General features: G+C 41.7%; 2 protein-coding genes across 5 annotated transcripts; both read right to left on the minus strand.

The window, feature by feature from the left end:
• Nucleotides 1-4,451: 4,451 nt before the first annotated feature.
• Nucleotides 4,452-7,243, minus strand: LOC115665098 (uncharacterized). 4 transcript variants are annotated; one of them, XM_056310903.1, is made up of 7 exons: nucleotides 6,617-7,243; nucleotides 6,158-6,219; nucleotides 6,010-6,046; nucleotides 5,828-5,905; nucleotides 5,670-5,742; nucleotides 4,939-4,978; nucleotides 4,452-4,683 (listed from the first exon to the last, which is right to left on the minus strand). In XM_056310903.1, the coding sequence occupies exons 1-7, from the start codon at nucleotides 7,060-7,062 to the stop codon at nucleotides 4,634-4,636; spliced, it is 786 nt and encodes a 261-aa protein (XP_056166878.1). In that variant the 5' UTR covers nucleotides 7,063-7,243; the 3' UTR covers nucleotides 4,452-4,633. The 4 variants fall into 4 exon arrangements, 2 of the variants coding, with proteins under 2 accessions (XP_056166878.1, XP_056166877.1); XM_056310902.1 differs by lacking the exons at nucleotides 6,010-6,046; nucleotides 6,158-6,219 and having other exon boundaries at nucleotides 5,820-5,905; nucleotides 6,616-7,243; XR_008816451.1 differs by lacking the exons at nucleotides 6,010-6,046; nucleotides 6,158-6,219 and having other exon boundaries at nucleotides 4,452-4,978; nucleotides 6,616-7,243.
• An 891-nt stretch (nucleotides 7,244-8,134) lies between these two features.
• Nucleotides 8,135-14,144, minus strand: LOC115665099 (protein unc-13 homolog). Its single transcript, XM_030586990.2, has 5 exons — nucleotides 13,462-14,144; nucleotides 11,586-12,452; nucleotides 10,737-11,192; nucleotides 9,694-9,883; nucleotides 8,135-9,609 (listed from the first exon to the last, which is right to left on the minus strand). Exons 1-5 carry the CDS (start codon nucleotides 14,035-14,037, stop codon nucleotides 8,675-8,677), a joined length of 3,024 nt encoding a protein of 1,007 aa, XP_030442850.2. The 5' UTR covers nucleotides 14,038-14,144; the 3' UTR covers nucleotides 8,135-8,674.
• Nucleotides 14,145-22,646: the final 8,502 nt, after the last annotated feature.

Below are 22,646 nucleotides of genomic sequence, written 5' to 3' on the forward strand. Positions count from 1 at the left end.
AAAGTTTTTATTTATATATTCCTTACAAACGGCGTCCCCGGGGTTCGAACCCCGGTCGCCTCGGACCACCTTCACTCCCGGGTACCACCAGGCCGAAGCGCTGGTAGTGTTACCGAGGTGCCTTTTTTTTTTATTTATACACAAATTTTTCCTTTTTTTGAAAACGACAAGAAATCGTATGGGAAAACAATGATTTGTAATGTGTTTATAAAAATAAAGGTACGAATTGGAAGTAAGTATTCTAAAAAAGTTTTAGTAACTATTTCTTCCAAAACGATTACGGTATTAAATTCACAACTAACCTAGACAATCATGGACCGACCGGGATATATAAAAATAAATAAATTGCAAAGTGCATGAATAGAAAACTTACTTTACCATGAACCATGGCAATCACAGAGACATACGCATGAGGAGTGAGGTTCGATTTCTATTTAGACTGGTTCAGCAAAATGAAATTAAAAGGGTGCCTGACCGTCGCAGTCTCGCGTTGGTGTCAAGTCCTTTTAACCTCGGCCAAATCGAAAGGAATATCTTATAGTCACGCGAATAGCGGCTAAAGATACTTCTTTACGATTTTTAGAAATAAATTTCGGGAAAAAGAAAGGCAACCTCTACATCGCGGGCTCGCGTTCGAGGTCGTATCTTTCTTAACACCATCCTAACATGCCTTATCGCGGCCCAGGTCCGGCAGCGTGGTTGTGTGTGCAACGGTGTAGTGCTAAATCATTAAAGCATGCACAACAAATTATAAACAATCAATTTGAACCTGCAAAAACAAATAACACCTTAATGTCAGGTTCATACCTGGAGTCCTTGCTGCCAAACAAAAATCATTTTGAACAGGATAAAATTTTTGGCCTAAGCCCACTTTTTTTTTTATAAAAAAACAACAAGTCCCCAGCGGAGTCGCCAGTCTGTCGCGACCGAACTCCCGAGCCCTCTTTTATCGAACATGCAAAGAGAAGGGGGGCTCGCCTGGTACGTGCTAAGTCTAGGTTCGGGACTTAACTCGGGCTCTCCCAAGCCCATACCATATCGCGACTTAGGGTTTAAGTTTTTAACATGCAAGTGGTTTATATCGAGGAGTCGCCACTAATCGATTTGGGGTGGGCCGATTAGAAACCCAAATAGGGTGATGGGAGAATCACCCTATTCCTACGAACCAGTGATTAACTAAATTCGGGGACTTGGTTACACTAGTTGGATAACTAATGCCCTTCCGGTACCATTTTACCCTATTCATTTCTGAAAACATTTGTCAGGCAATTTGGATTGATTTTAGGACCTTTCTCCTAATATGTGAGGTGATCAAGCGAGTGCATAATCAGGAACGATCAGCAGTCAGGAACACAGCAATTCATGCAGCCTAAGGTTCTAACCTTAACTAAGTCAGATGACATTCAAAAACACAACATTCATGCAATTGTATTAAAAACATGCATAATAATACAACGGTAATAAAAACTAACATGCAAATACTACAGCGCAACCTCAGGCTTGTCTAATTTAAATAAGACAAAAACTTACAAAATAATATCACATTAGATTAAAACAACAACAATATATCACATAAAATAAAAAAAAAAAAATTTTAAAAAAAAAATAAAAAATAAAAAAAATAAAAAAAAATAAAATAAAATACGAAATATTTTTTAAATAAAAAAAAAAATAAAAAAGAAGAAAGAAAAAGAAAGAAAAGAAAAAAAACTTTTTTTTTTTGAAATTTTTTTAAATTTTTTTTTTTAAAAAGCAGTAAAATAAAATAAAATAAAAATAAATAAAAAAAAAGGGATCCGGACCGGGTCGGAACCGACCCGGGTCAACGGATCCGACTCTGGCGTGCTGACTGGGTTGGATCGGCTGAACCGGCCTACTGGACCGACCCGGTCAATCTGATCCGACTCCTGTTGTTGACTCGGGCCTGATCGCCGAACCGGCCTACTGGACCGACCCGGTCAATCTGATCCGATTCTGCCGTTGTTGACCCGGGTCGGCTGGACCGACCCGAGTCAACAGATCCGACCCGGGGCGTTGACCGGGTCGGGTCAACTGAACCGGGTCAGGCCGAACCGGTGGGAGCAGCCCCCGTCGAAGCCAAAAACGGCCTCTCACCGGCCGACCTGCACGGCGCCGCCCCCAAATCGGCCTCCCGGGAGTAAAACCAAGCCTCTCCACCCACCGGGTCACCGTCCGACCGCTGTTCGCCGGCCGGCGACCAAAACAAAAACCGGTTTCATTGAGGACTTTTGTCGAACAGATGGTGTGCGCTTCCAAAAACAACAAATCCTGACCTGTTCCGGCGAACCGGAGGATTCGGGCGAATCAACCTACCTTCGGTGAGGACACACGGACGGCGGGGATGACGGTATGGGCGGGATTCGCGCGAAACGGCCGGCGCGAGTCCCGGCCATACCGAGCAGAAAAACAGAGCAAAACAGAGGCGGTTCGGGCCGGACTAAGAGCTCACCGTCGACGGCGCGTCTGGGGCTTTCCGGTTGATCGGGGGGCGACGGCGACGCGGCTGGGAACCTGCAAAAACCGACTTTCCCTTCTTTCTCTCTCAATTTTCTCTCTTTCTCTCTCAATTTTTCTCTCTCTGTTTCTCTCTCAATTTCGCCGACCGGGGCTCTCTCTCTCCCTCTGGCTATTTATAGCCGGACGACGGACGATGGCTTCCCTCTCCGTGGCGTCTGCGTGACGATGGCCTGCACCGGCCTAGGCTCCGCGAATTCCGCGGCCATAGGCCGGTGCAGAGGGGGTGTCAGTTCCGGGATGCAGAGGAGAGAACAGATAACCGAGAGAGAGGAGGGGATAAGGGCGAGCCGGGAAGATGGCGAGGACGGGACTGGCAATTAATGCCGGTCCGTCAGCGTGCCTCATCCGGCCCCGGTGCAGCCGGATAGCGACGCCGAGGAGGCGCCGCCGTGCGTCACGCCGGCTGCCGTCGAGCACGGTAGGCGAACAGGGGCGGCGAGAGCGACGGGGAAGAAGGAAGGAGGAGGGCCGGGCCAGGCCAGGCCCAGCCGGCGCGGAAGAAAGAAGAAAAAAAGAATGGGCTGGGCCGCGCGGGGAGGAAGAAAAGAAAAAGAAAAGGGAGCGGGCCGGGCCCGTGCGAAAGGGAAAAAAAGAAAAGGAAAAGGGGCCGGGCCCGGGGGGGGAAAAAGGAAAAAAAAAGAAATGGGCCGGGTCGGCCCAGCTCCGACCCGGCCCGACTCGATTTTTTTTTTTTTTAAATAAACTCTATAATAGACTCTATTAGTGCAAATGTACCTAATTTCTATATGCAATGCATTTAAATTGAAATATTTTTGTTTTAGGAATTAAAGAAAATTAATTCCTAAATTTTGTGCAATTAATTTTGGGCAAATTAAAAATAGGTGTCAACAGCGAGCAAGTACCTCTAGGCTAGCAGTGGCACTTCAATGCCATTGCTGTCCCGGGGGGACGCGAGAACCTCCCAACGTGCCCGCTCCACCCGAGCAACGGCAAGGATTCCATGACAACAATGACGAGACACAATAACCAGATGATTATTCGGAAACGCATATGGGCCGCCTTCCCTCTCCCCCAGGCAACGCCGACACCCCTCTCCACAATAAAACCCCTATAATGATGCCGCGCAAACTTCACAGGGACGAACATCCACTGTTTGGAAGACATTCGAAAACGAGTTCTCCCCGATGATACGAAATTGGCAGTGTGCACGATCTGCGAGACTAGGTAATTCGCCAAATTCAGTTGAATTTCCCTCTTTTTATGCTCACCTTATTCATTCTTTATAAAGACGGACTTTTGAATCCGTTGTCCACCCCTGAAATTTCCAATATATCAATCTCTTGTAATACTATCTCAATGAGTAAGGGTGAAGTAAAATTGCAATCTAACACGGAGATGGAGGGAATTGCTTTCTTCCGCCAGCATGCGCACCGCTATCATAATGAAATATCCGGATTCCACTTCAGTATTTATGGAAATATCCGGATGTCACACCATAGTCTCTCTTGCTCGAGTCGGCTTCATTAACAGTTCAACATCTACAAAGCCAAGAAGGCACAAAGAAAACTTCGTGCTTGAGCAGCCAAGAAAAGTAATCACTTGTCCGGGCTTACTGAGTTGCGATCTTTAAATAATGAGAACCCGATGCAACCCAGTCCTGGCTGACCCGTCCTAACAAAGTCATATGCCAATGAAGCCAACCTGAATGGTGGACGAGCATATCCGGCATACCATGCCCGTGATCGGCTCTAGATCGGAGTCGGTGGGTTTCGTTCTCCACCAACAGTTGTACCACGTTCAGGGCAATGCAATATTTCCTAATGAGTGACTCTGGCTGGTCACATCACTCACAACTTCACATTCAAGTGCCACAAGCATATACATTGAAGGAAGTTCTTGTCAAAGCTCATTTTCATATCAATTTTCATATCATTTTCATATCAATTTCTAACTGGTCGTCACAAAATAATGTGCAGAATGCAACAGTATGGACTGATGGAGGCTAGCCAAGACTCGTATTATCATGACCCATGCCAAATGCGACATGGATCAGAACCTCGAGACCATAATGGAGTGATGATCGAATCAGCCAACGAGTCAGAATTAGTTGTGTACTCCTCAGTTCTTCGGTACATCAAAGCAGGCGCAATTTTCCGGTAATCGAATCAACTGATGCCTTTGGTCCTGCTCAGAATCAGCAACAAATATACAGAGTGACAAAAAGGAAGAAAACAGGCTACTCTCTGGAGTCTAACTTTTATCATTTCCACCCTCTGGTTTTCGAAATTTTAATTGTATTGAAATTGGTCCCAATTGCTTCCTATGCCATATGCTCAGCATAAAACGGGCCGTTGCATCCAATTAGTAGCCTTTGGAGTACATTATAATAGAATGCCGTGGAACAAAGAGAGCTTTAAAAAATAAAATTGATGAGCATACCAGGTCCTATCGCAAGCACAGTCCTTGAACCAGCAGCTACCTGAACAACATATAGTGATGAGGACCTGATTCCTATATGCATCTTTGATGGAGATAAACTGTAATCCAGTATGAAAATTAAGTTGCAAGCGACGAAATGATATGAGCTTGAAGCAATTAGTTTAACCAACTTCAGAATATCAGAATCACGAAAGAGACATGATATTTCCTAAATTAAAGTGCTTTTGCACAACCTTGTATTTGCTTCCTTTCTTCTATTGAGGATAAAAGGCATGGAACAATAATATGCAGCCTTCGCTTCTATTGCCTATGTCCAAACTAGCAGATAAATTTGAAGGTATCTAGATTCAGCAACTCAGCCATATTCCTTAAAATACAGGGCATTAGCCTCCAAAACAAACGAGAAAAAACTTCAAGAGAAGATAAGCGGGAAATAAGAAATCAAAATTTTCAACATAAAAGGTACAGATGCATAATGGTGAAGTTGAACAATCCCACTAACCCATTATCACTTCTAGGTGAGATCCTTTGCATCAAATACCCTACTTGAGAAAACATCAAAAACTTAAAGGAGCTGAAACTATCGAATAATATGACTGCAGTAGTACAATATTTTGAGTATATTTATATGCTGAGCTCGTCTTTCAGAATATTTTGCAGTTGCCATCATGAAGCAGGTTATTAAGAAAGGTTCTTACACATGCCATAAGCAAGAACATGCATATGCATACCTGAGTTCTTCCAGCATCAGTGACTACAAAAGTTGGAAGGCCAGTGCTCTCAGCGGCTTCCCTTAGCTGATTCCTGGTGAAGAGCAAACCTCAATATTGAATAGCTCCAGCTTATAAGAGCAGTCTTTTGAGTACGAGAGAAAAATTCACCTGCTTACATTTCTTGTTGATTCTTGCATGTACAGACGATCTTGGGCTGCCCGCTTTGCTCCCACTGTCTTAAAAGAAACTGATCGCTACAAAAGAGAATGAATCATTAAAACCAACTTGTTGGCATTAAACAAAAATAGAAGTATTATTTGAGAGCAATTCTCCATAAAGTAAATTCTTCACAACCAACCTCTGCATCAGTTCTGCACACATCCCCATGGCAGCATCTATAAATTAGTCAGAAAAACAAGAGAAAAGACCGTTTTACGATTTCAATAACATCATCTGAAGGAGCACAAGTCCATTTCCCAGCATATTGTGAAATTAAGGTAACTCACGAGCACATTGAGATGCCACTTTTCCTGGTCCCATCTTCAGATCTTGCCTAACAACCAAAACCCGCCACAAGCATTTCAACCGAATTAGAGCAGACTATGTATAGACCAATCTTCGAGCTAGAATAAGTTTCCCCATTATCTCCGATTTTCCTTTTCCTTCATTGATAAACGAAAAAGTAGCGCCCCCGGACGACGTGCCCCCCCTCCCAACCAAACACCCACACATGACCCAAAAAAAAATTCAGCAAATTCTTTGAATGAATCAAAATTTATAGCAGCAATTCTATATCTTTCAAGCTTGGTGACCAAGATTTCAGAATCTCCTTAATCAACTTCCTGACATATCGAAGACTTTGATAATCTTTAGCCGCAAGAGACTACAGTACTAGCTTTTTTAGCTGGAACAAAAGAGAAGCTGTTGCAGCAATGTCTGATCACTAGAAGACTCAAATTACTACCATTTTAAGCTCTTGCTCGCTGTCACTCGAGACCAAAGACACCTCCTTGTGCTTTCCACGCAAAAGATTTCTCCTTCTAACGGGGTTTTTGGCAGGCTTTGTCAAATCCACGATCCACCCAAGAATGAAACCCATCACAAGGCCAGGAATGTAATTCTGGGGTCTGAAACTCGATCCCAACCATTCTTCCTCTTGCTTCTGCTTCTGCTGCTGCTCCAGTACGACACTTCTAAAATCATCAATCAGATACACCCAGAAAAAAAGAAAACATAATAAGAAGAAAACGAAAGCTTTGTCTAATTTGCAAAGGATGTGCATGAAACCCAGTCCAGTTTTGCTTAAAAAGATTAATGCTTTTGGCTGCATGGGAACTAATGAACACTGGGTTACGAAGAAAGACACCATCTGTTTTTTTTTTGCGTGGACTGGGTCTTGCTTCGTCTTCATGGAACTTCTCAGGACCAAAAAAACACTTTGGATGCTTCACCTTTGGCTGAGGTTGAGTAGAAGAGTCCAGCATTTGATTCCTCCGCGAGGTTGTCGACAGTAATAAGCGACAGGACAGTGAGTGATCAAACCGAAAGTGGAAGAGGAGAGATCGCAGGTCGAAGGTGAAGAAAGACTGAAGTCCGAGGACAGCCGAAACGACCTACCAACTAGTCGTTTTTTCGGTTTCTGCATGCCAGTAGATCTGGCGGCCCGACGGGCTTGGACAGTTCTTTTGAGCCCAATTCCAACTACCATATTTTATGGCAAATATGAATTTACTTTTAAATAAATAGAATTTTATAAGCATTTCCCTAATGATGGATAGCTTTCCATTTATCCATCTTATTCTCTAATTTTGAAATCTATGTAAGATTTTTTGTATATGTACATCTAAACGCATGATGCCCATGTTGGCAATATCGGGCCCGGTCCATGCTTTCATCCTAGGCAAGCCTAGGAAGGCTTGGGTTCAAAGAAGCACGCCCAACAATCAGGTCTACATATTTTAGATTCGAATCAAGAAACTTCATCATTTGATTGGTAACTTTCTAAAAGGCGTAAGCGCAAATTAGTAGTGTCATCAGCTTTGAAAGACCTTAAGATGTCTAAGTTCGTTCGTGTAACTCGAGAGGCTCAGAGATGCCATGATCACTCTTTAGTTTACTTGGTTGCGATTAGAGAATTTGATTCCACTCAGTGTTGCTGAATCAATTCACGTTTGAATATTTTCTCCATTTCACAAGCATTTAGTACGTAGGTGCACAAAAGTCCAACCACCAGCCATTTAAAATAAGACAGTTACACAAGCATGAACGATGTCTTCGGCCTAGGCAAAGACACAGGGAAACTGCACTTAAATTCAGTGTTATAATCACCTACACGAAGGACCTCACCTTAAGAAGATGAATATCACTTCGACTAGCAATTAGAATGCTTGGAATTGGAGCTAAATCAACTTTTTTAACGTTAATAATCACACATAAGATACAACTAGGACAGCAAAAACAAATGTGTCATTTGCACATGAGTCTGAAAATAAAGGCACTCATATTTACTATCACCAAGTAAAATGTTTCTAGTCTTCACATCAAGCATATTCAAAAGCTGCTTTACATACATATCAGTAACAAGCCCTAATCCATACTTGTCTTCGTCTTATACAGGTAAAATGGCTTAACACAGGAAATAAATGCTAAAATGAAGTAGGCTAGATAGAAAAGGGGCACCAAAGGGATACAACTCTCTCTTTTTTTCAATTTAACTTATACAAAAATGAATGATAAAGAATAATCCACCCCCACCTTCCCACGAATAGCCTCCCTCAGGTCAGTCCTCAGTCCTCCCAGTTGAATTCAGCAAAACAACCACTGCACCTGAACAAGGGCACTTCTTTCTAACATACATAGCTAACTTCAGAATATAACTCATCTGCTTGCTCAAGCATGACAGGTGGGACTCGAGCCAGAGTCGAGCGAAGCCATGATCGCAGCAAAAGAGGCATATGCTCTTCGGCCTGCCACCTGTTCAAAGAAAGACCGGGCTTTGATATCTTGCATTCGATTTATGGCGACTAGAGTTTCTTTGGAAGATTATAGGTTTTCTTCAGAAACTTGGAAGCTGCTTCATCGTTTCGGTAGCACAGAACACGAAGAAGCGTGTTTGGTTCGGTGGGGTTCCACTGTCCTGAAGTTGCTGGTAGTGGAAGCCTAGACCTAGCAGAAGACCCATAACTCTCGAGAGTGGCACGCCTGAAACGCTCAATAAGACTCTCTGTATCTGTTCGGAAAAGAAGTAGAATGCTTCTTGCAATGGTGGAAGCCTTATCGATCAATTCAGCAGGTAAACCATCCCCATTTGCCCAGAACAAGTCCTTCAGAGCTTTGAAATCGTCCTCTATTATAGGAGACTCCTGCTTAGAGAAAGCACGAGATGGACCTCCAGCAAGCAATACTAACAAGAACCCATCAAAAGAAGCTTTCATAACGCACGTTATAATGCGTGTCCGAACTCTTTCATGCACTGTGTCTGAGATGATCATCAAGTATTTCTCCAGCTCCTGAAGGAATGGCTCAATTCTAGAAGATGAAACTTCACCAACATAAAGACCATCCCAAAGGACATGGCTTAGATCATGGAATACGATTTTGTAGGCAACCGCTTCACAAAGCTGTTGGATGCCCTCCAGACAGGCAGGAGGCGAGAGTTCAAATTTCTTCCCAAGACCATTTGAAAAATCCTCTGTATTAGCAGACTCGGAGTTCCTTAGATGGGTGATTACTCTTTTTTCCACAACTTCCAACTGTAGCCATATTTGCTGCAAGGTATTTACGCGAAGACATAGCTGAGAAACTCCAAAAGAATTGTCACCATTCATTGTCGCGACCTGAGAGTTCCTCTTCTGGATACTCGGTGACTTGTCTTTCTTCTTCCCAAATCCTTGAAACTTGGATCCCATAGTACATCTGGTTAGTGCTGGCATTGTGGGAACATATGTATTTCTCGATCCTAAGAAGAAACGATAGACAATGGTCATGTTATAATATATCCTAATAATAAAGAACGTTATTTGTGAACTTGAGGTTTACTAACCACATCCAGATTTTGCCTTGGTTACATAATACTGAAGACATCTGTCAAGGCCAGTCATCAAGTCAGGAAGCAGTGCCGGATGCATCGGGATCGGAAGCTGGAAATATGCATCTAAAGTTTCGTCTATTAGCCGCAGCACTTCAACAGCAGACGGAGCAAATCCCTCTTTATTTGCTTGTGGAGTCCATGTCTACATCATCATCGGAAAGCAAGGCAAAACATGACATTAGAAGATGAAAAATGAACAAGAATGAAAGAATGCCAATGTTGGAATTTCAGTGTGTAGCAGGAAGCAATGAGTGGGGGAAAACTTTAATGCACATAATATATGAGGTTTAAAATGCTTGTGATAAATCTACAATAATAAATCACGTGATCCTAACAGTGAAATAGACACGTATCCATCGACACTCTCCTTGTTTCCCCTATTCCGGGTACCAGATGGGAGGGTAGGCAAGGGACTTAGGTTCATCACTCTTTTACTTTGAAAACTCTAAATGCACATATATGAGGTTTAAGCTGCTCGTGATAAATCTACAATAATAATAGATCACATGATCCTAACAGCAGTTAGACGCATCCATCTACACTCCCTCTTTCCCCTTTTACGGGTACCAGAGGGAAGGGTAGGGAAAGGACTTAGGTTCATAACTCATTTACCTAGTTGTTATTAAGTTGTCATCACTCGACAGTTACAACGCATTTATGCTTCTAAGAGATTGACAAAACATATCAAATTTAACGACTCGTACGAGATTGACAAATTCCCAGGCAACAGCAAATCACCTTTGGATAAGCCACTCATACGAGATTAACAGAACATATTAAAATTAACCTATATATAGAAGGAGAAAATTAGCGAAGTGCTGCTTCACATAGCAACAGTATGTCATATCTTCTACCAAGCAGTGATCTTACAAAATTGCGGCAATATTGAAGGAAGCAGCATCTTGCCATTCAAATGAACATTGTAAAGTCAAGATTCATCATTACTGATAATAGACCTAGCATCTGACAAGACTGATCCAAACTGCAAAGCATACCTCTTGTTGCAAATTCCTATCCACCCATTCCTTCAATCTGTCTATTCTTGTCTTGATCCATGCTTTGACCAGATTGGCTATTGCAGCTTCAGCCTCAAAAGGAGGCATCTCTCGGATTATTGCCTTCCCACCATCATCACAGTCCACAGAATCTTCAACAGCAATTTGCACCAGATCCTTTTCCAGCTTATCCGCTTCTCTCAGCACTAGAACGGCATCTGGGGTCAATTCAGTTAAACCAGATATCAATTGCTTTAGCTCATTTCCATAACAAGCATGAAGTGTGGCAACCGCAACCCCTGCTGCAAAAGGATGCCACTTCTTCAGTATGGGACTGAAAATCTTCTTCTCATTAAGTGCCAGTTCACCCACATCTTTTGCCAGGATTGCAAGCACTGGAAGAGGATTAGATTGGCCTTTTGAGGCTCTCCTGCTTGAATCTGCTTTCTCCATTATCTGTAATAGAATCAACACAGTTCATGTCACAGATGCACAAGAATACAGCCCTCCAAGTCAAAAGATTAAATATAAGCTCTGCGAAGATTTTCTTTTGTCTGACTCCATTTTTTAGCAATCAATATATATTGCTTCCAGGGGACGGTACAATTAGACTCTCTATGACTTCCTCTTACTATTGATATAATAAATTTCATCAATATCAAACAGCCAGCATCTCAAGCATGTGTGGTCAAAGTATCCTGAACTTAAGTCCAAGGTCTCCATGCCATGTCAGGTGACAACATAGTATAACTTTAGAACAATGGAAGATGATAGATTTTTATCAAATATCAGCCTTCTATGTATTGGAAATGCCCTGAAGCAGATTATAATTTATGTTATGAAACTTGCCTGAGCAAAAGCAGTGCGCAATGATGACCTAATGTAAGTATCGATCCTGCTGCGAGCTACATCAACTTCGGCTTTCCTCCTCCGGCGATACTCATTTGAAATATCTTCAACTAAAATTCTAGCTGCCACGACACCAAGAGAAACAATACCCTGCATTGTCTCAATGTTACCACTATCAAATGTGTCGTGATAAGCAAGAAGTCTTTTCTCTGCCCAGCCTAATATTGATGTCAATGTAGAGCTCAAAATCTTGGAATACTCTGGATCCTTTGTTGCTTTGGCATCTTTAGCAACTTCAGCAAGCACACTATCAGCAGCATAAAGCAGGTCCATTTCCACCTGTTCAGTTGCCACAAAACGGTGAAACAGAACCCACGTAAAGCAAATATTGTGCAGCATTTGATCGATTCCAAGGATTCCCCATGTCTTTTTTATCTGCTCCATAAGCTCATCCACTTCCTCTATGATAGAAGTTTCATCATTAACATCAAAGCAGGCTTCTAGAAGCATTTCATACAGTCGAAGATTCAGAGGAATCCCATCTGCCCAGTGACAAGAATCAAGAGACCCATCAATGGTTCTTGCAGCAAGAGAAGTCACAGCGCTACGAAGAACTTGCATAGATTCATTATTCCTCCCTGTTTCTAAGGGCCTATCAAATGCTGCATTAATTATTTGTCGGAGACGCTGTGCAGTCATGTTTGACTTGTCCAGTGGAACACGGGGATAAATAAGGAGACCAGCCTCAAGAACTTTAAGGGTTCTCTTCTGCCAGGCATCATATTCCTGTTGATCAGTAAAATCCGAATTCTTGAGCTGCTGCAATAATTCTAATGGTACAACCACTGACTCAATTCGCCGTCCGACCTGCAACAGAAAATAGATGCTTCAATATACGAGAATGTCGCTGGTCACATCGAAATATGGATGGAAAAGAGCTGTCCATATATCATTTGAAAAATACGCCCTATAGTCATAGATATGCATGTGCATGCCCATCTCTCCCAAGGAAAGGAAATCAAGATGAAGAGGATGGAAATAAATTATGGCTAAGTGACCAGAAATTATGAGCAATTATCATGCCCACATAATCACACTATGACAGCCAAAGCAATAGAAGATAAACAATTGATCAATCACCAAAGGAGCACATGTGACGCAACTTATCTTCCAATTAAAAAACCAGGACAAAGTCATGACAGACTAGAAGCAAACAAGAAGGCATTTGGTAAAACGCCGTCATATAGGACAAGAATTTTTCAACTGTTATTCTGTTAAACTATGTTTTTTCTTCCTTGAACAGTAGCTAAGCCTACATTACACGAAATAGTAATTAGTACCTAAGTAAATGAAAGAACGTTCAAAGAAAACCGGTGAAATACACAGATTCACAATGAGAAAAAAATCTGGTCTTCTAGTTTGTCAAAAAGGATGCTTGCTGAAACCGGAATATAGAAGCAAGCCCTCACACATTCTGTCTCGCCCGATGCAAAATCGAGTCTTTCTGCAAAATTTCAATTCCAACCGAAAGATCAGAGTACAAAACGATCGCAATCAAAATTGATGGACTCTTAAACCGACACCGGATCATCATATTCAATATTTCCACAAAACTACATGAGTAGCATGAGATAGTTACCAACGATCTCCATCACACCAAGTTCGCTAATTCAAGATTATCGCCGTAGTTTGACCAAAACAAAGAAGAACCATCAAAACTCCGGCCTATCACTAAAGACACCGAACACCAGATCAACCCAATTAAGCACAATCACACTCAAATCAGCCGCTGAAAAACACAATTCACACATCACTATCACCCACGAGCACACATTCAGAAAAAATGGCTGAAATTTCGAAAAATCCAAATTTTCACCTGCCCAGCTGATATCCTCAGAAGCGCTCTCCGAACCCTAGAATCCACACTCTCCGGGACCCTCATCTGATTCCTCATGAGCTCACCCACCGTCACCGCCCTCCTCGCCTTCGCGTGGCCCGAGCCCGAGCCAGAGCCAGAGCCAGAGCCAGAGCCCGACCCGGGGCTCTTCCTGGAGCCCGAGCCCGGGGACTTCAGCCCCAGCGCCCTCTTCATCTTGCTCGCGGCGGCCGAGGTGAGCGATCGCTGAAGCGCGGGGGAGCTCGGCGAGTTCGACGTGTTGCTGTGGGCCGGCGGCGAATCGGCGTGGGCCGCGGCGGCCGCGGAGGCGTGGGCGTGGGCGAGGGGCTTGGAGGCGGAGGTGCGGCACGCGGCGGCGAAGATCTCGAAAGCGGCGAGGCGGAGGTCGGCGTCGGTGAGGCGGGCGGCGTCGAGCTGGCCGAGCGGGGAGGGCAATGCGGCGGGGACGAATGCGGCGGCGGGGGCGGCGGCGGCGGGGGCGGTGATGAGGGGAGGGGGCTTGGAGTGCTCCCTCTTGGAGTGGCCGAGGGAGAGATCTCTGAAGAGGTGAGCCATTGTGGGCTGTAGAGAGAGAAAGAGAAGAGAGAGAGAGAGAGAGAGAGAGACAAGGAAGAAAGGAAGGTGGACTATTTACACAGACAGAAGAGTGAACAGGTCTAGAGATAGAGAGAGAGAGATGGGGGGAAGATGACGATGATCGAGGGTGTTTCCGTAATTTCGCTCGAATTTTAGATTATTCAGTTTTATAAAAAAAAAAATTGTTTTTTGTTTTTGGGGTGGTAGGATAGGACAGATTGAATCATGCAGAAATTTTGTTTATAATTTAGGCACATAAGAATTAGATAAATAAGGGATTAAAAGTCCAGATTTAAGGATATATTTAGAGGACGTCTATTTATTTATTTTTGATCTTTTACTCTCTCTTTTTTTCAAACGTCACGTTTTTTTTTTTCCAATTTGACTTTTATCTACCGCCAAACATCTAGAACTATTCAATATTTACAAAAGGGATGTATAAGGTTATACATTAATTTTTTGTTATTTTTCATTTAATTTTGAATAATGATATAGATTTCGATAGAAAGTCGATAAATCTGATTATTATTGTGCTTTCCTTTTCGTTCTCGTGCGATCAAATTCTCCGCTCCCTCGATCCGTGGAATTACACTTTTCTCTCTTATGATTTCTAATTTCGCTAAGTTGCCGAGATTGCACCTCTACCGTGCCGAATTTCGACATTTGATGTTGATTTAATGCCCTATTTACCAACTGAGCCCCACAGAGCAAAAGGGAAAAAGCGAAATGCAGTTGCTTTCGAGCTTGTCCAACTAGTCCATAAAACTATTCCATGACGACTTAAATGAAATTTCTTTTCCAAGTGTAGGAAATTGAAAAAAAAAAATAAGTGATTGAAGAGTGTTGATTGATTCCTCTATATTTATTTTAAACTTTGGTCTGCAAAAATCTCGGTCGTATTCAATTTCCTCGGTGGTGATAGGTTTCCATTCAATTTTCCTTTTTCATTCGGGACTATCGAAGCTCGTCCGGTGCGATGAAGCATCGTGTCATCAAAATTACATCTGAACACAAAGTAATTCACGAAGTGAAACCGCCTTACATCATTAAGAAACAAAAGGCACCTCTCTTGACCCATTACCACCCTAATTAGGTGATAAATCACAGTCAAAACATCTCTTAATTAATTTGCTTAATTTCCCTAAACTCTATCTTCGCCAAGACACTGTGATCACCTCACCAAGTTACCTTCCCATGGAAAATAATAGCTTAATAGTCACATCATATGATGAGATGGTGATGCTTGAGACACAAGGAACCAAAGAGCTCATTCGACAATTCATATCCCTAGGTTTATCTAGTTGCCTAAGTAGGTTCGGCACGCAATGAAAGTCAATCAAACAATGGAGATATCGGGGACATCTGATCCGACGTTCGAATAAAAGGGATTATGTCGATCACGTCCCCGAGACTCGCTCAAGGACGATTACTGATTACCCAATTAGAAGCGACCGGGCAATTCTCGAATTACATATCCGGCCAAAAAGCGAGACAGAAAAAAAAAAAAAAAAAAACCCAATTCGAAGACTTTCTTACCGTGGTAAAAGGTCAAGAGCATGAGAGGAAGTTCACCAGCTTGACACTCTCTCATCATGTGGACAAGACTTAGTGGGGCATTCAAGAGTGGGAATGAAAGCTGGAAATTCAAGGCTGCAGGCTGGTTGGGCAGATGTAAAAACTCCCTTGATTGGTGGGGACCAAAAGGACATTCTAAAATTATATATATTTATTGGAATTTAAATAAATATTAATCAATGACTCAATGGAATGGAGAGAGAGGGATTAAATTGGGATTCATTAATGAATTAATTAAGGGATTAAGTGAGAGATTAAGGAATGGGATTAAAAGGTCAAGAGCCTTCAGCTACAAGCAAAGTGGCTGTGAGAAGCAAAGAAACAGTCAATTCCTGGGAAATCATCAGCTCCTATATTTTATTTTTTTTATTTTTGTGTATTTTTACGTGAAGGAAAGGGAAATTATTGTTAACTTATTTTAATCGTTTTTTAAATTGAAAAAGAAAATCGCGGAACTTTGTTTTGGTGACGCTTGTCCTTTTGGGTGAACTGGAGAATCAGACGCGACAAGAGAAGATGGGAAGCTTCCCCACCCGTTCACTGTATTGTCGGCTCTCCTGTGCAAATAAAATGCATTGGTTAAAGCAAAACGTGTAATATAAATAATAATGTTAAAAAAAAAAATTCCCAAAATGGTACTACGTGATACATTCATCTCGAACTAATTTTTATCTCACAAAAAATATATATATGAAAAGATACTCCACGGCACATTTAAGCCGAATTAATTTTCTTTTCTTGAAAATTCTCAAACTAGTACCCACGACACGTTTACCCAACTAATTTTCGTTTCACAAAAAAATTCAAAATTAGTTACCTCGATGTAGAGTTACCCTCCATGAAAATGCGTACGTGTCAGCGCACGTGGATTTTCCATGTCATCCATTTTGCAGTCGTCTACCATGTGTATTAATGTGATTGCATTTTAACGGGATATTAGGTGGAATGTTAGCGAAGGGTGGATTTGGGTTGGGGTACCAGTGTAGATGTTTTTGTAAGATGAAAAATAATTTGGGGTAGACGTATCATGGGGTACCAATTGAAGATTTTGTGGAGAAGAAAATTAGCTTGGAGAAAATGTATCATGAAGGTACTAATTTGAGATTTTTATTAAGATAAAAATTAATTTTTGGGTAAAATTTTAAGCGGGAGTACCGGTTTTAAATTTTCTTGTGGTATTAAACCTAAAGAAAAAAAGTGTTTTCTATAAAATAAAATAAAAAGGTTCATCATTTTTTTTTTCGATTAGTGAAAACTTCGATAGTTAAACACATGTTAATTTACATGTTCAATGACAATTAAAGATTAACAAAAACAAAACCTTTCCACACATTGACAATTTCTCCATCCCTTCCTAGCATTTAAGCTGGCCAATACATTAATACTTCTAGATGATTAGCCATGTTTAATCACAAGAGAAAACGATAAAAAAAAAAAGAAATGCAAGATTAATTTAAATTAATCAAAGAACAAGTGTGTGCTCAAATTTACTAATATACCATTGAGCATGTGTATCCGATCGCGAGCCAATAGGTGGTATATTTAGGCCCCGTTTGGTTCAGCTTTCGGCCTAACATTGGTCAAATGTTAGCATTTGGAATGCCGAAAGCCTAAAGCTGGTTCTAACCAGATTTTGGGCTTTTGGCATTCCCCAAATGCTAAAAAAAAAATTTCCCTTCCCAAACGACCCTCACTCAAACTTTAATATTCCAGTTTTGCCCCCTTGTTATTGTTCATCTTCTTCACGAAAGAGTGCTCGGCGAGGACGGCCGACGACACCGGATCTGGACGGCGAAGGGCCGGCGAGGTCGTGCGATCCAGGCGATGGGCGCCTGAGGTCGCGCTACCGCCCAGGCGCCGTTGGCCTAGGTCGCACAACCCTAGGCGACTAGGCAAAGGCCGCCCGGGGTCGCGCGATCTAGGCCGACGACGCTTAGGCGGTCGCGCGACCTCAACCAACCGTCGCTAGATCTGGCTCGCCGGCGGTCGCTCGACCTCGGGCAATGGCCACCGGCGAGCCAGATCTGGCGCCGGCAGCCATAGCTTTTTTTTTTTTTAAATAAAAAAGGGTCCCAAAGCCTTTTGCAAGAAAAAATTAGCCAAATACTACTTTGGCCAAAGTAGCTTTATAAAGAATTTTTTACCAAACACAATTTATATTTCCTTAATGAATTTTAACTGAAAGATATTTACATTTCTCAAAATCCCTTCTCAAAATTGAACCAAACGGCACTTATAATGACCAACAAAGTTATGTAAACCGACATTATTGGCGTGGATAGTTTTTGCATAGTTAATGCACTGACAGTCGAATGATTTGGACAGCTGACTTTTGTGCATTTTCGTATAATTTAATGTTTGGAGATATTGAAATCGAAAGACAACGCACCCCCACATTATTGTCTTTCGACGACATTCGCATCGGCCAAAAACTCAAGGCGCATGTCGTTTTTGACGTGGCCTTTGTTGAATTGTCGTTTCGGGGTTTCCCCCTTGTCGTATGAGAGACGGCAACCCCGTGTTCGGACTCGGTCGGCGATCGAGACCGGCCGGGGCGATCGGCTCCTGCCCGCGTGCCTAAATAAGTGCTCGACGGGAGAATTGTCCGATTGGAAGATTGTGTCGGGTCTGTGTTGGTTACATTTGACATATAAGGAGTTTTTTTTTTTTACGTGTAGACATGGAGTCAATTCAGTCATTTTGGAATGGTTGTACCGAATGAGCTATCATGATCTAATATTGCAGTAGTTTGCGTCTCATTTGTAAACCAATCCACACAAAAAATTTCAAGTTGAACCAAAAGGGATCCGTTTATTGGAAGGAAAACTGTTTTCGAGAAATCATTTTTCGACTTTTCAGTGTTTTGATAAACGGAAAACTAAAGCGATTTACAGAAAATGTTTTTCGTGAATGTCGACACCTGAATTTTAGCAATCCGTTTAATCATTCAACGCATTAAAAACTAGGGGTCGATCGTGACCCCTCAACAAAAAAAAAAAGAAAATCGTATTTACATATTATGAGTATTTTTCATTATATAATAATAAGCCTAAATGAATTGCATTCCAATTGGACTCCAGATAATGGACCAACTCGAGCAAGGGAGGCTCCGATCTTAATTAGATTTTTAGGATTGAGCACACAAGTAACCCATCATGTTGGCCGAAAATTGCACTTGCGAGTTGCTACGCACGTGAGGTGTTCTGAACGAAGAAAGATTTACGAGCAATAAAAGCTATTATTCTTGAAAATTTTCAATTACACGAGGATTTGGTGTCATGGTCTTCATATTAGGCAAGGATCTTCTCTTAAGAAAACGAGAAGCACTAATCTTGGCCTCAATCTTTCCCCTACCGAATCATCCAATCTTCCGTCCACATCTATGCTTTCCGGCGCCGGTAATATTCCCGCAAGACGCCGGCATCCCCGACTAGACATGCTCCTCGCCGCGACGCCGACAGCAACAAGTCCCTGCTGCTGTCCCGGTGACGTTGCCCGCTTCTTGCCCATCACCTCTCGACGCACCGAGACGTTCCGCAAGCTCTGACCGATGTGATTGCCACGGTGTCGGGCGTGCTACAACACGGGCGTGCTAGAACGCGTCCAGCTAGCCCCTGCTCTTAATGCTGCAGCGGCCTTGGATGCAGCCCCAATTCATCCCCGGCAACACCCAGCAGCCACCGCGTCCGGCGTGCAACAGCGCACGACTTAACAGGTTCCTGGCTAGCACCGACGACCGTCACAACGCCGTCACGAAGTCCCGTGCTTGTTCGGCGATCCGGGCGAAGCTTTTTTTGCAGTCCCAACAGCGTCACGACCACCATCAACAACCCCGGAAATCTCCTGCACTCCTACCACCAGGTCGCTTCTATTAAGATTTAGAGCCGATTTGCATGTTCAGATTTCCTCCATTGGTTTATTCTTGTGCTCTGGATCTGCGCATTTTCTCAAATGGCGTCATGAAATATGCCGAGCCAAGTTGGAAAGATGAAGACTTTGATGTGATAGGGAAAGATGAAGACGCTGTTGCTCTTTTCAGCAACAAAAAATGACGAACAGGAGAGGAGAGATAAGGCTGTAGAAAATCGAGACAAGTAATTTGGACTTTCGTATACGAGAAACGTCACACGAATCCGATGGTGTGGTGCTCGGTAGCAATAGCTTTGACACTTAATAAAGGTACGAGTAAGGCGATACTGGTACATGCGTGTTGGATTGAGTCCAAATGTTGGGTCACTAAAATCGAATGTTTTTGTCTTCCCCGTTAATATTTTGCGAATATCAAGTCGCTTTAGATCGAATGGTCACACGTGATTTCATACTTGCATTTAGATCGCGTTGTTAATAAACCTGAAAGGATGCAAAAAATCACATCTTGGACATTGGCAATTCTAGATTGCTTTAATATTCAATAGTTACATTTGCATAGATCACGTCATTATTGCAACATCATCACATGCCCTATCATCATAATTTTCCATGTCATGTTAGATTGGTTCACAACAATTTTACTCGTCATTAGAACGTAGGTGCTTCCACGAGTTAGGGCTTTCATGTTTAGAATAATGTATATAATTCATATAGACTTAGATAGTTTATAATGTTCATCAATTATAAAAATCAAGTAAAAATGTCATCTGGGTCATATAGATTGCATATAGTTTTTATTAATACAATAATGAGCATGTTACACGTAACACATCATTTAGTGAGCAATTCAATTTAGTATTAATGTTTTGAAATCACATCATAGTTGCATCTCATGCATTGCATATAAATTAATTTTTATTAGAAAAGAAAAACCCAAAAAAAATTGAATGTCATCACATTTAGAAATAATGTTTAGATCATGCATACATCACATCATTGTTTGCTTGTTTAGTTAACATTTTGTAGAACTCATGTTTTTTTTGGTCGGAAAAACCCATGTTGCATTGGACGATAACAAATGCTTTGTTTTTGCTTACTCAACGCATCAAGGTTCTTTGAATCCCTTCGTAATTTATTTATTGCTTTGACTATTGAGTGTTAAATTCTTGACTAAGTACCCGCATGATCATTCTTCTCATGTTAGTGGCTTAAGGCTAAAATTGACCAAGACTGCTTGCAGAAAATATTTTTTGAGATAAAGATAATAGGTGCCGAAAGAGTGTTAGATTTATCTAGCGCAACCCATATCCATGAATCTTTGGTTTGCAGAAGTAGAGTGTTTTCCCACACTTTACTTGTGTTTATAGATTAGTGGATGCTCATAATTGAATTGAATTGCCAAGACCCGAAAGTTGTGCTTGGTATGGATTTTGGAGAGTCTGCACTAAGTCTTAGGGCTTATTAATCCATTAGTTTTCCTATTGGTGGTTTACCTATAGAAAGGTGGCAACAATGGACTGAAAATAATAAATTTAGATTAGAGGAAAATAACTTTTCCTTCGGGCAAGAATGAAATCACTTTCATTTAACCACATAACAAATGAAAACTAAGCATTTTCCTTAAAAACGATTTCCATGAAAATTATTTTCCTTTATCATGAAATTTTCAATGAAACATGAGTGTTTGTTTTGAGGAAAACTTCATGGTAAAGGAAAATATTTTTCAGGATATCATTTTTCCAGGAAACTGTTTTCCCTTTTCTGGTTAAGGAATTCATTTTCTTAACTTCGAGAATGCATATTTTCTTTGACCGTAAATGGTTTTTCATTGACTCATCATTTTCAGCAAACCAAACGCGTGAAAGTCCATACAACTAATTTGCAAAAAATTCTTTTTACTCAAATAAACACGCCCACTAACATGTTTCTTAATGTTCAAAACCCTGTTGTTTTATTATTTAGTTACTCTTGGGATCAAACCACAAATCCTCACTATAATCTAAGTATCAAGTAGAGGGGAGCATGATTTTAAGGTAGAACCTGAAACTTGAGAACCAGATCGGTGGGAACCTATTAGTTTCAAGGTGTGCAGAGTAGGTTCCGGGTTCTAAAGGGGTAATTATTTCGAGGGGTAGGTTTCAGGTTCTAAATAAATGGAACCTAGAACTTGAAATAAGTTTTTGTATTTCTCTTGGTATATATCTTTGCGTGATTTTGCGGTATTCCATGACGTTGGATGATAAGTGTATAATCTGGAATCACTAGTTTGAAATTCCATTTTATGACTGAGATTTTTACTCGTTAATGTTTCAGGTTCTTCGAGTGTCTAAATATAAGTTATGGTCAGTGGATTGTAGCGGCAAGTGACGGTCATTAAATGTGATGATTCATTGCAATCGTTCAATTAATAATATAAGTAGAATTGAGTAAATCCTGTAACCTATGACAGAGCAGGTTTCAAGTTGTAGGATATGCATGGTAGGTTTCAGGTTAAAAAAAAATTAAGAACCTGTTCCAATAAATAGGTTCCAGGCGAATCTGTACAAAACCTGAAATCGCTCCTCCCTAATATCAAGTAGAAGAGGATTGTGATTAGACCCAGCCGCATGATAGTTGATTATTTGTGCTTTGGGCCAAATCTACCTCTAGCTAATAGTGACACCTCTGCCTAATCCCACCTTGACCTTCTCGATTATTTTACCAGGTAAAGCCCTGCCCTTCATTAACCCGTATCCAACATTCCCATCTCAAAAGTGAATTTTTTTATCGTCTTCCATCCTGCTCTTTAACTGCAGCTGTCCACCAATCTTCTCATCCAGCCCCTTGATATCGCTCAAATCTCCAATGCACATCCAAGGGTAAGCACTGATTGTGGCCATACTTCTTAACCAATGCCAGAGTCTTCTTGAAGTTTCAGGGTTCGCATGCACCCCTTTAACTCTGTATTCAGCAGCACAGCTAGAGATTCGTATGTAGGTGTCAATGGAACTCTGATCGGCGTAAAGTCATTATTCCACCAAAGGACCAATCCTCGACTCAACCCAACAGGATCAACATAAAACATATTAGCGAATCTCATTATTCTTCTCACCATTTCCAACATTTTTTTGTTTACTATTTGTTTCCAGCAAACAAATGATGCT

The sequence above is a fragment of the Syzygium oleosum genome, unplaced genomic scaffold, assembly GCF_021117445.2.
Source record: "Syzygium oleosum isolate NSW1041296 unplaced genomic scaffold, Sole_v2.1 Sole_v2.04, whole genome shotgun sequence".
Taxonomy (NCBI): Eukaryota; Viridiplantae; Streptophyta; class Magnoliopsida; order Myrtales; family Myrtaceae; genus Syzygium; species Syzygium oleosum.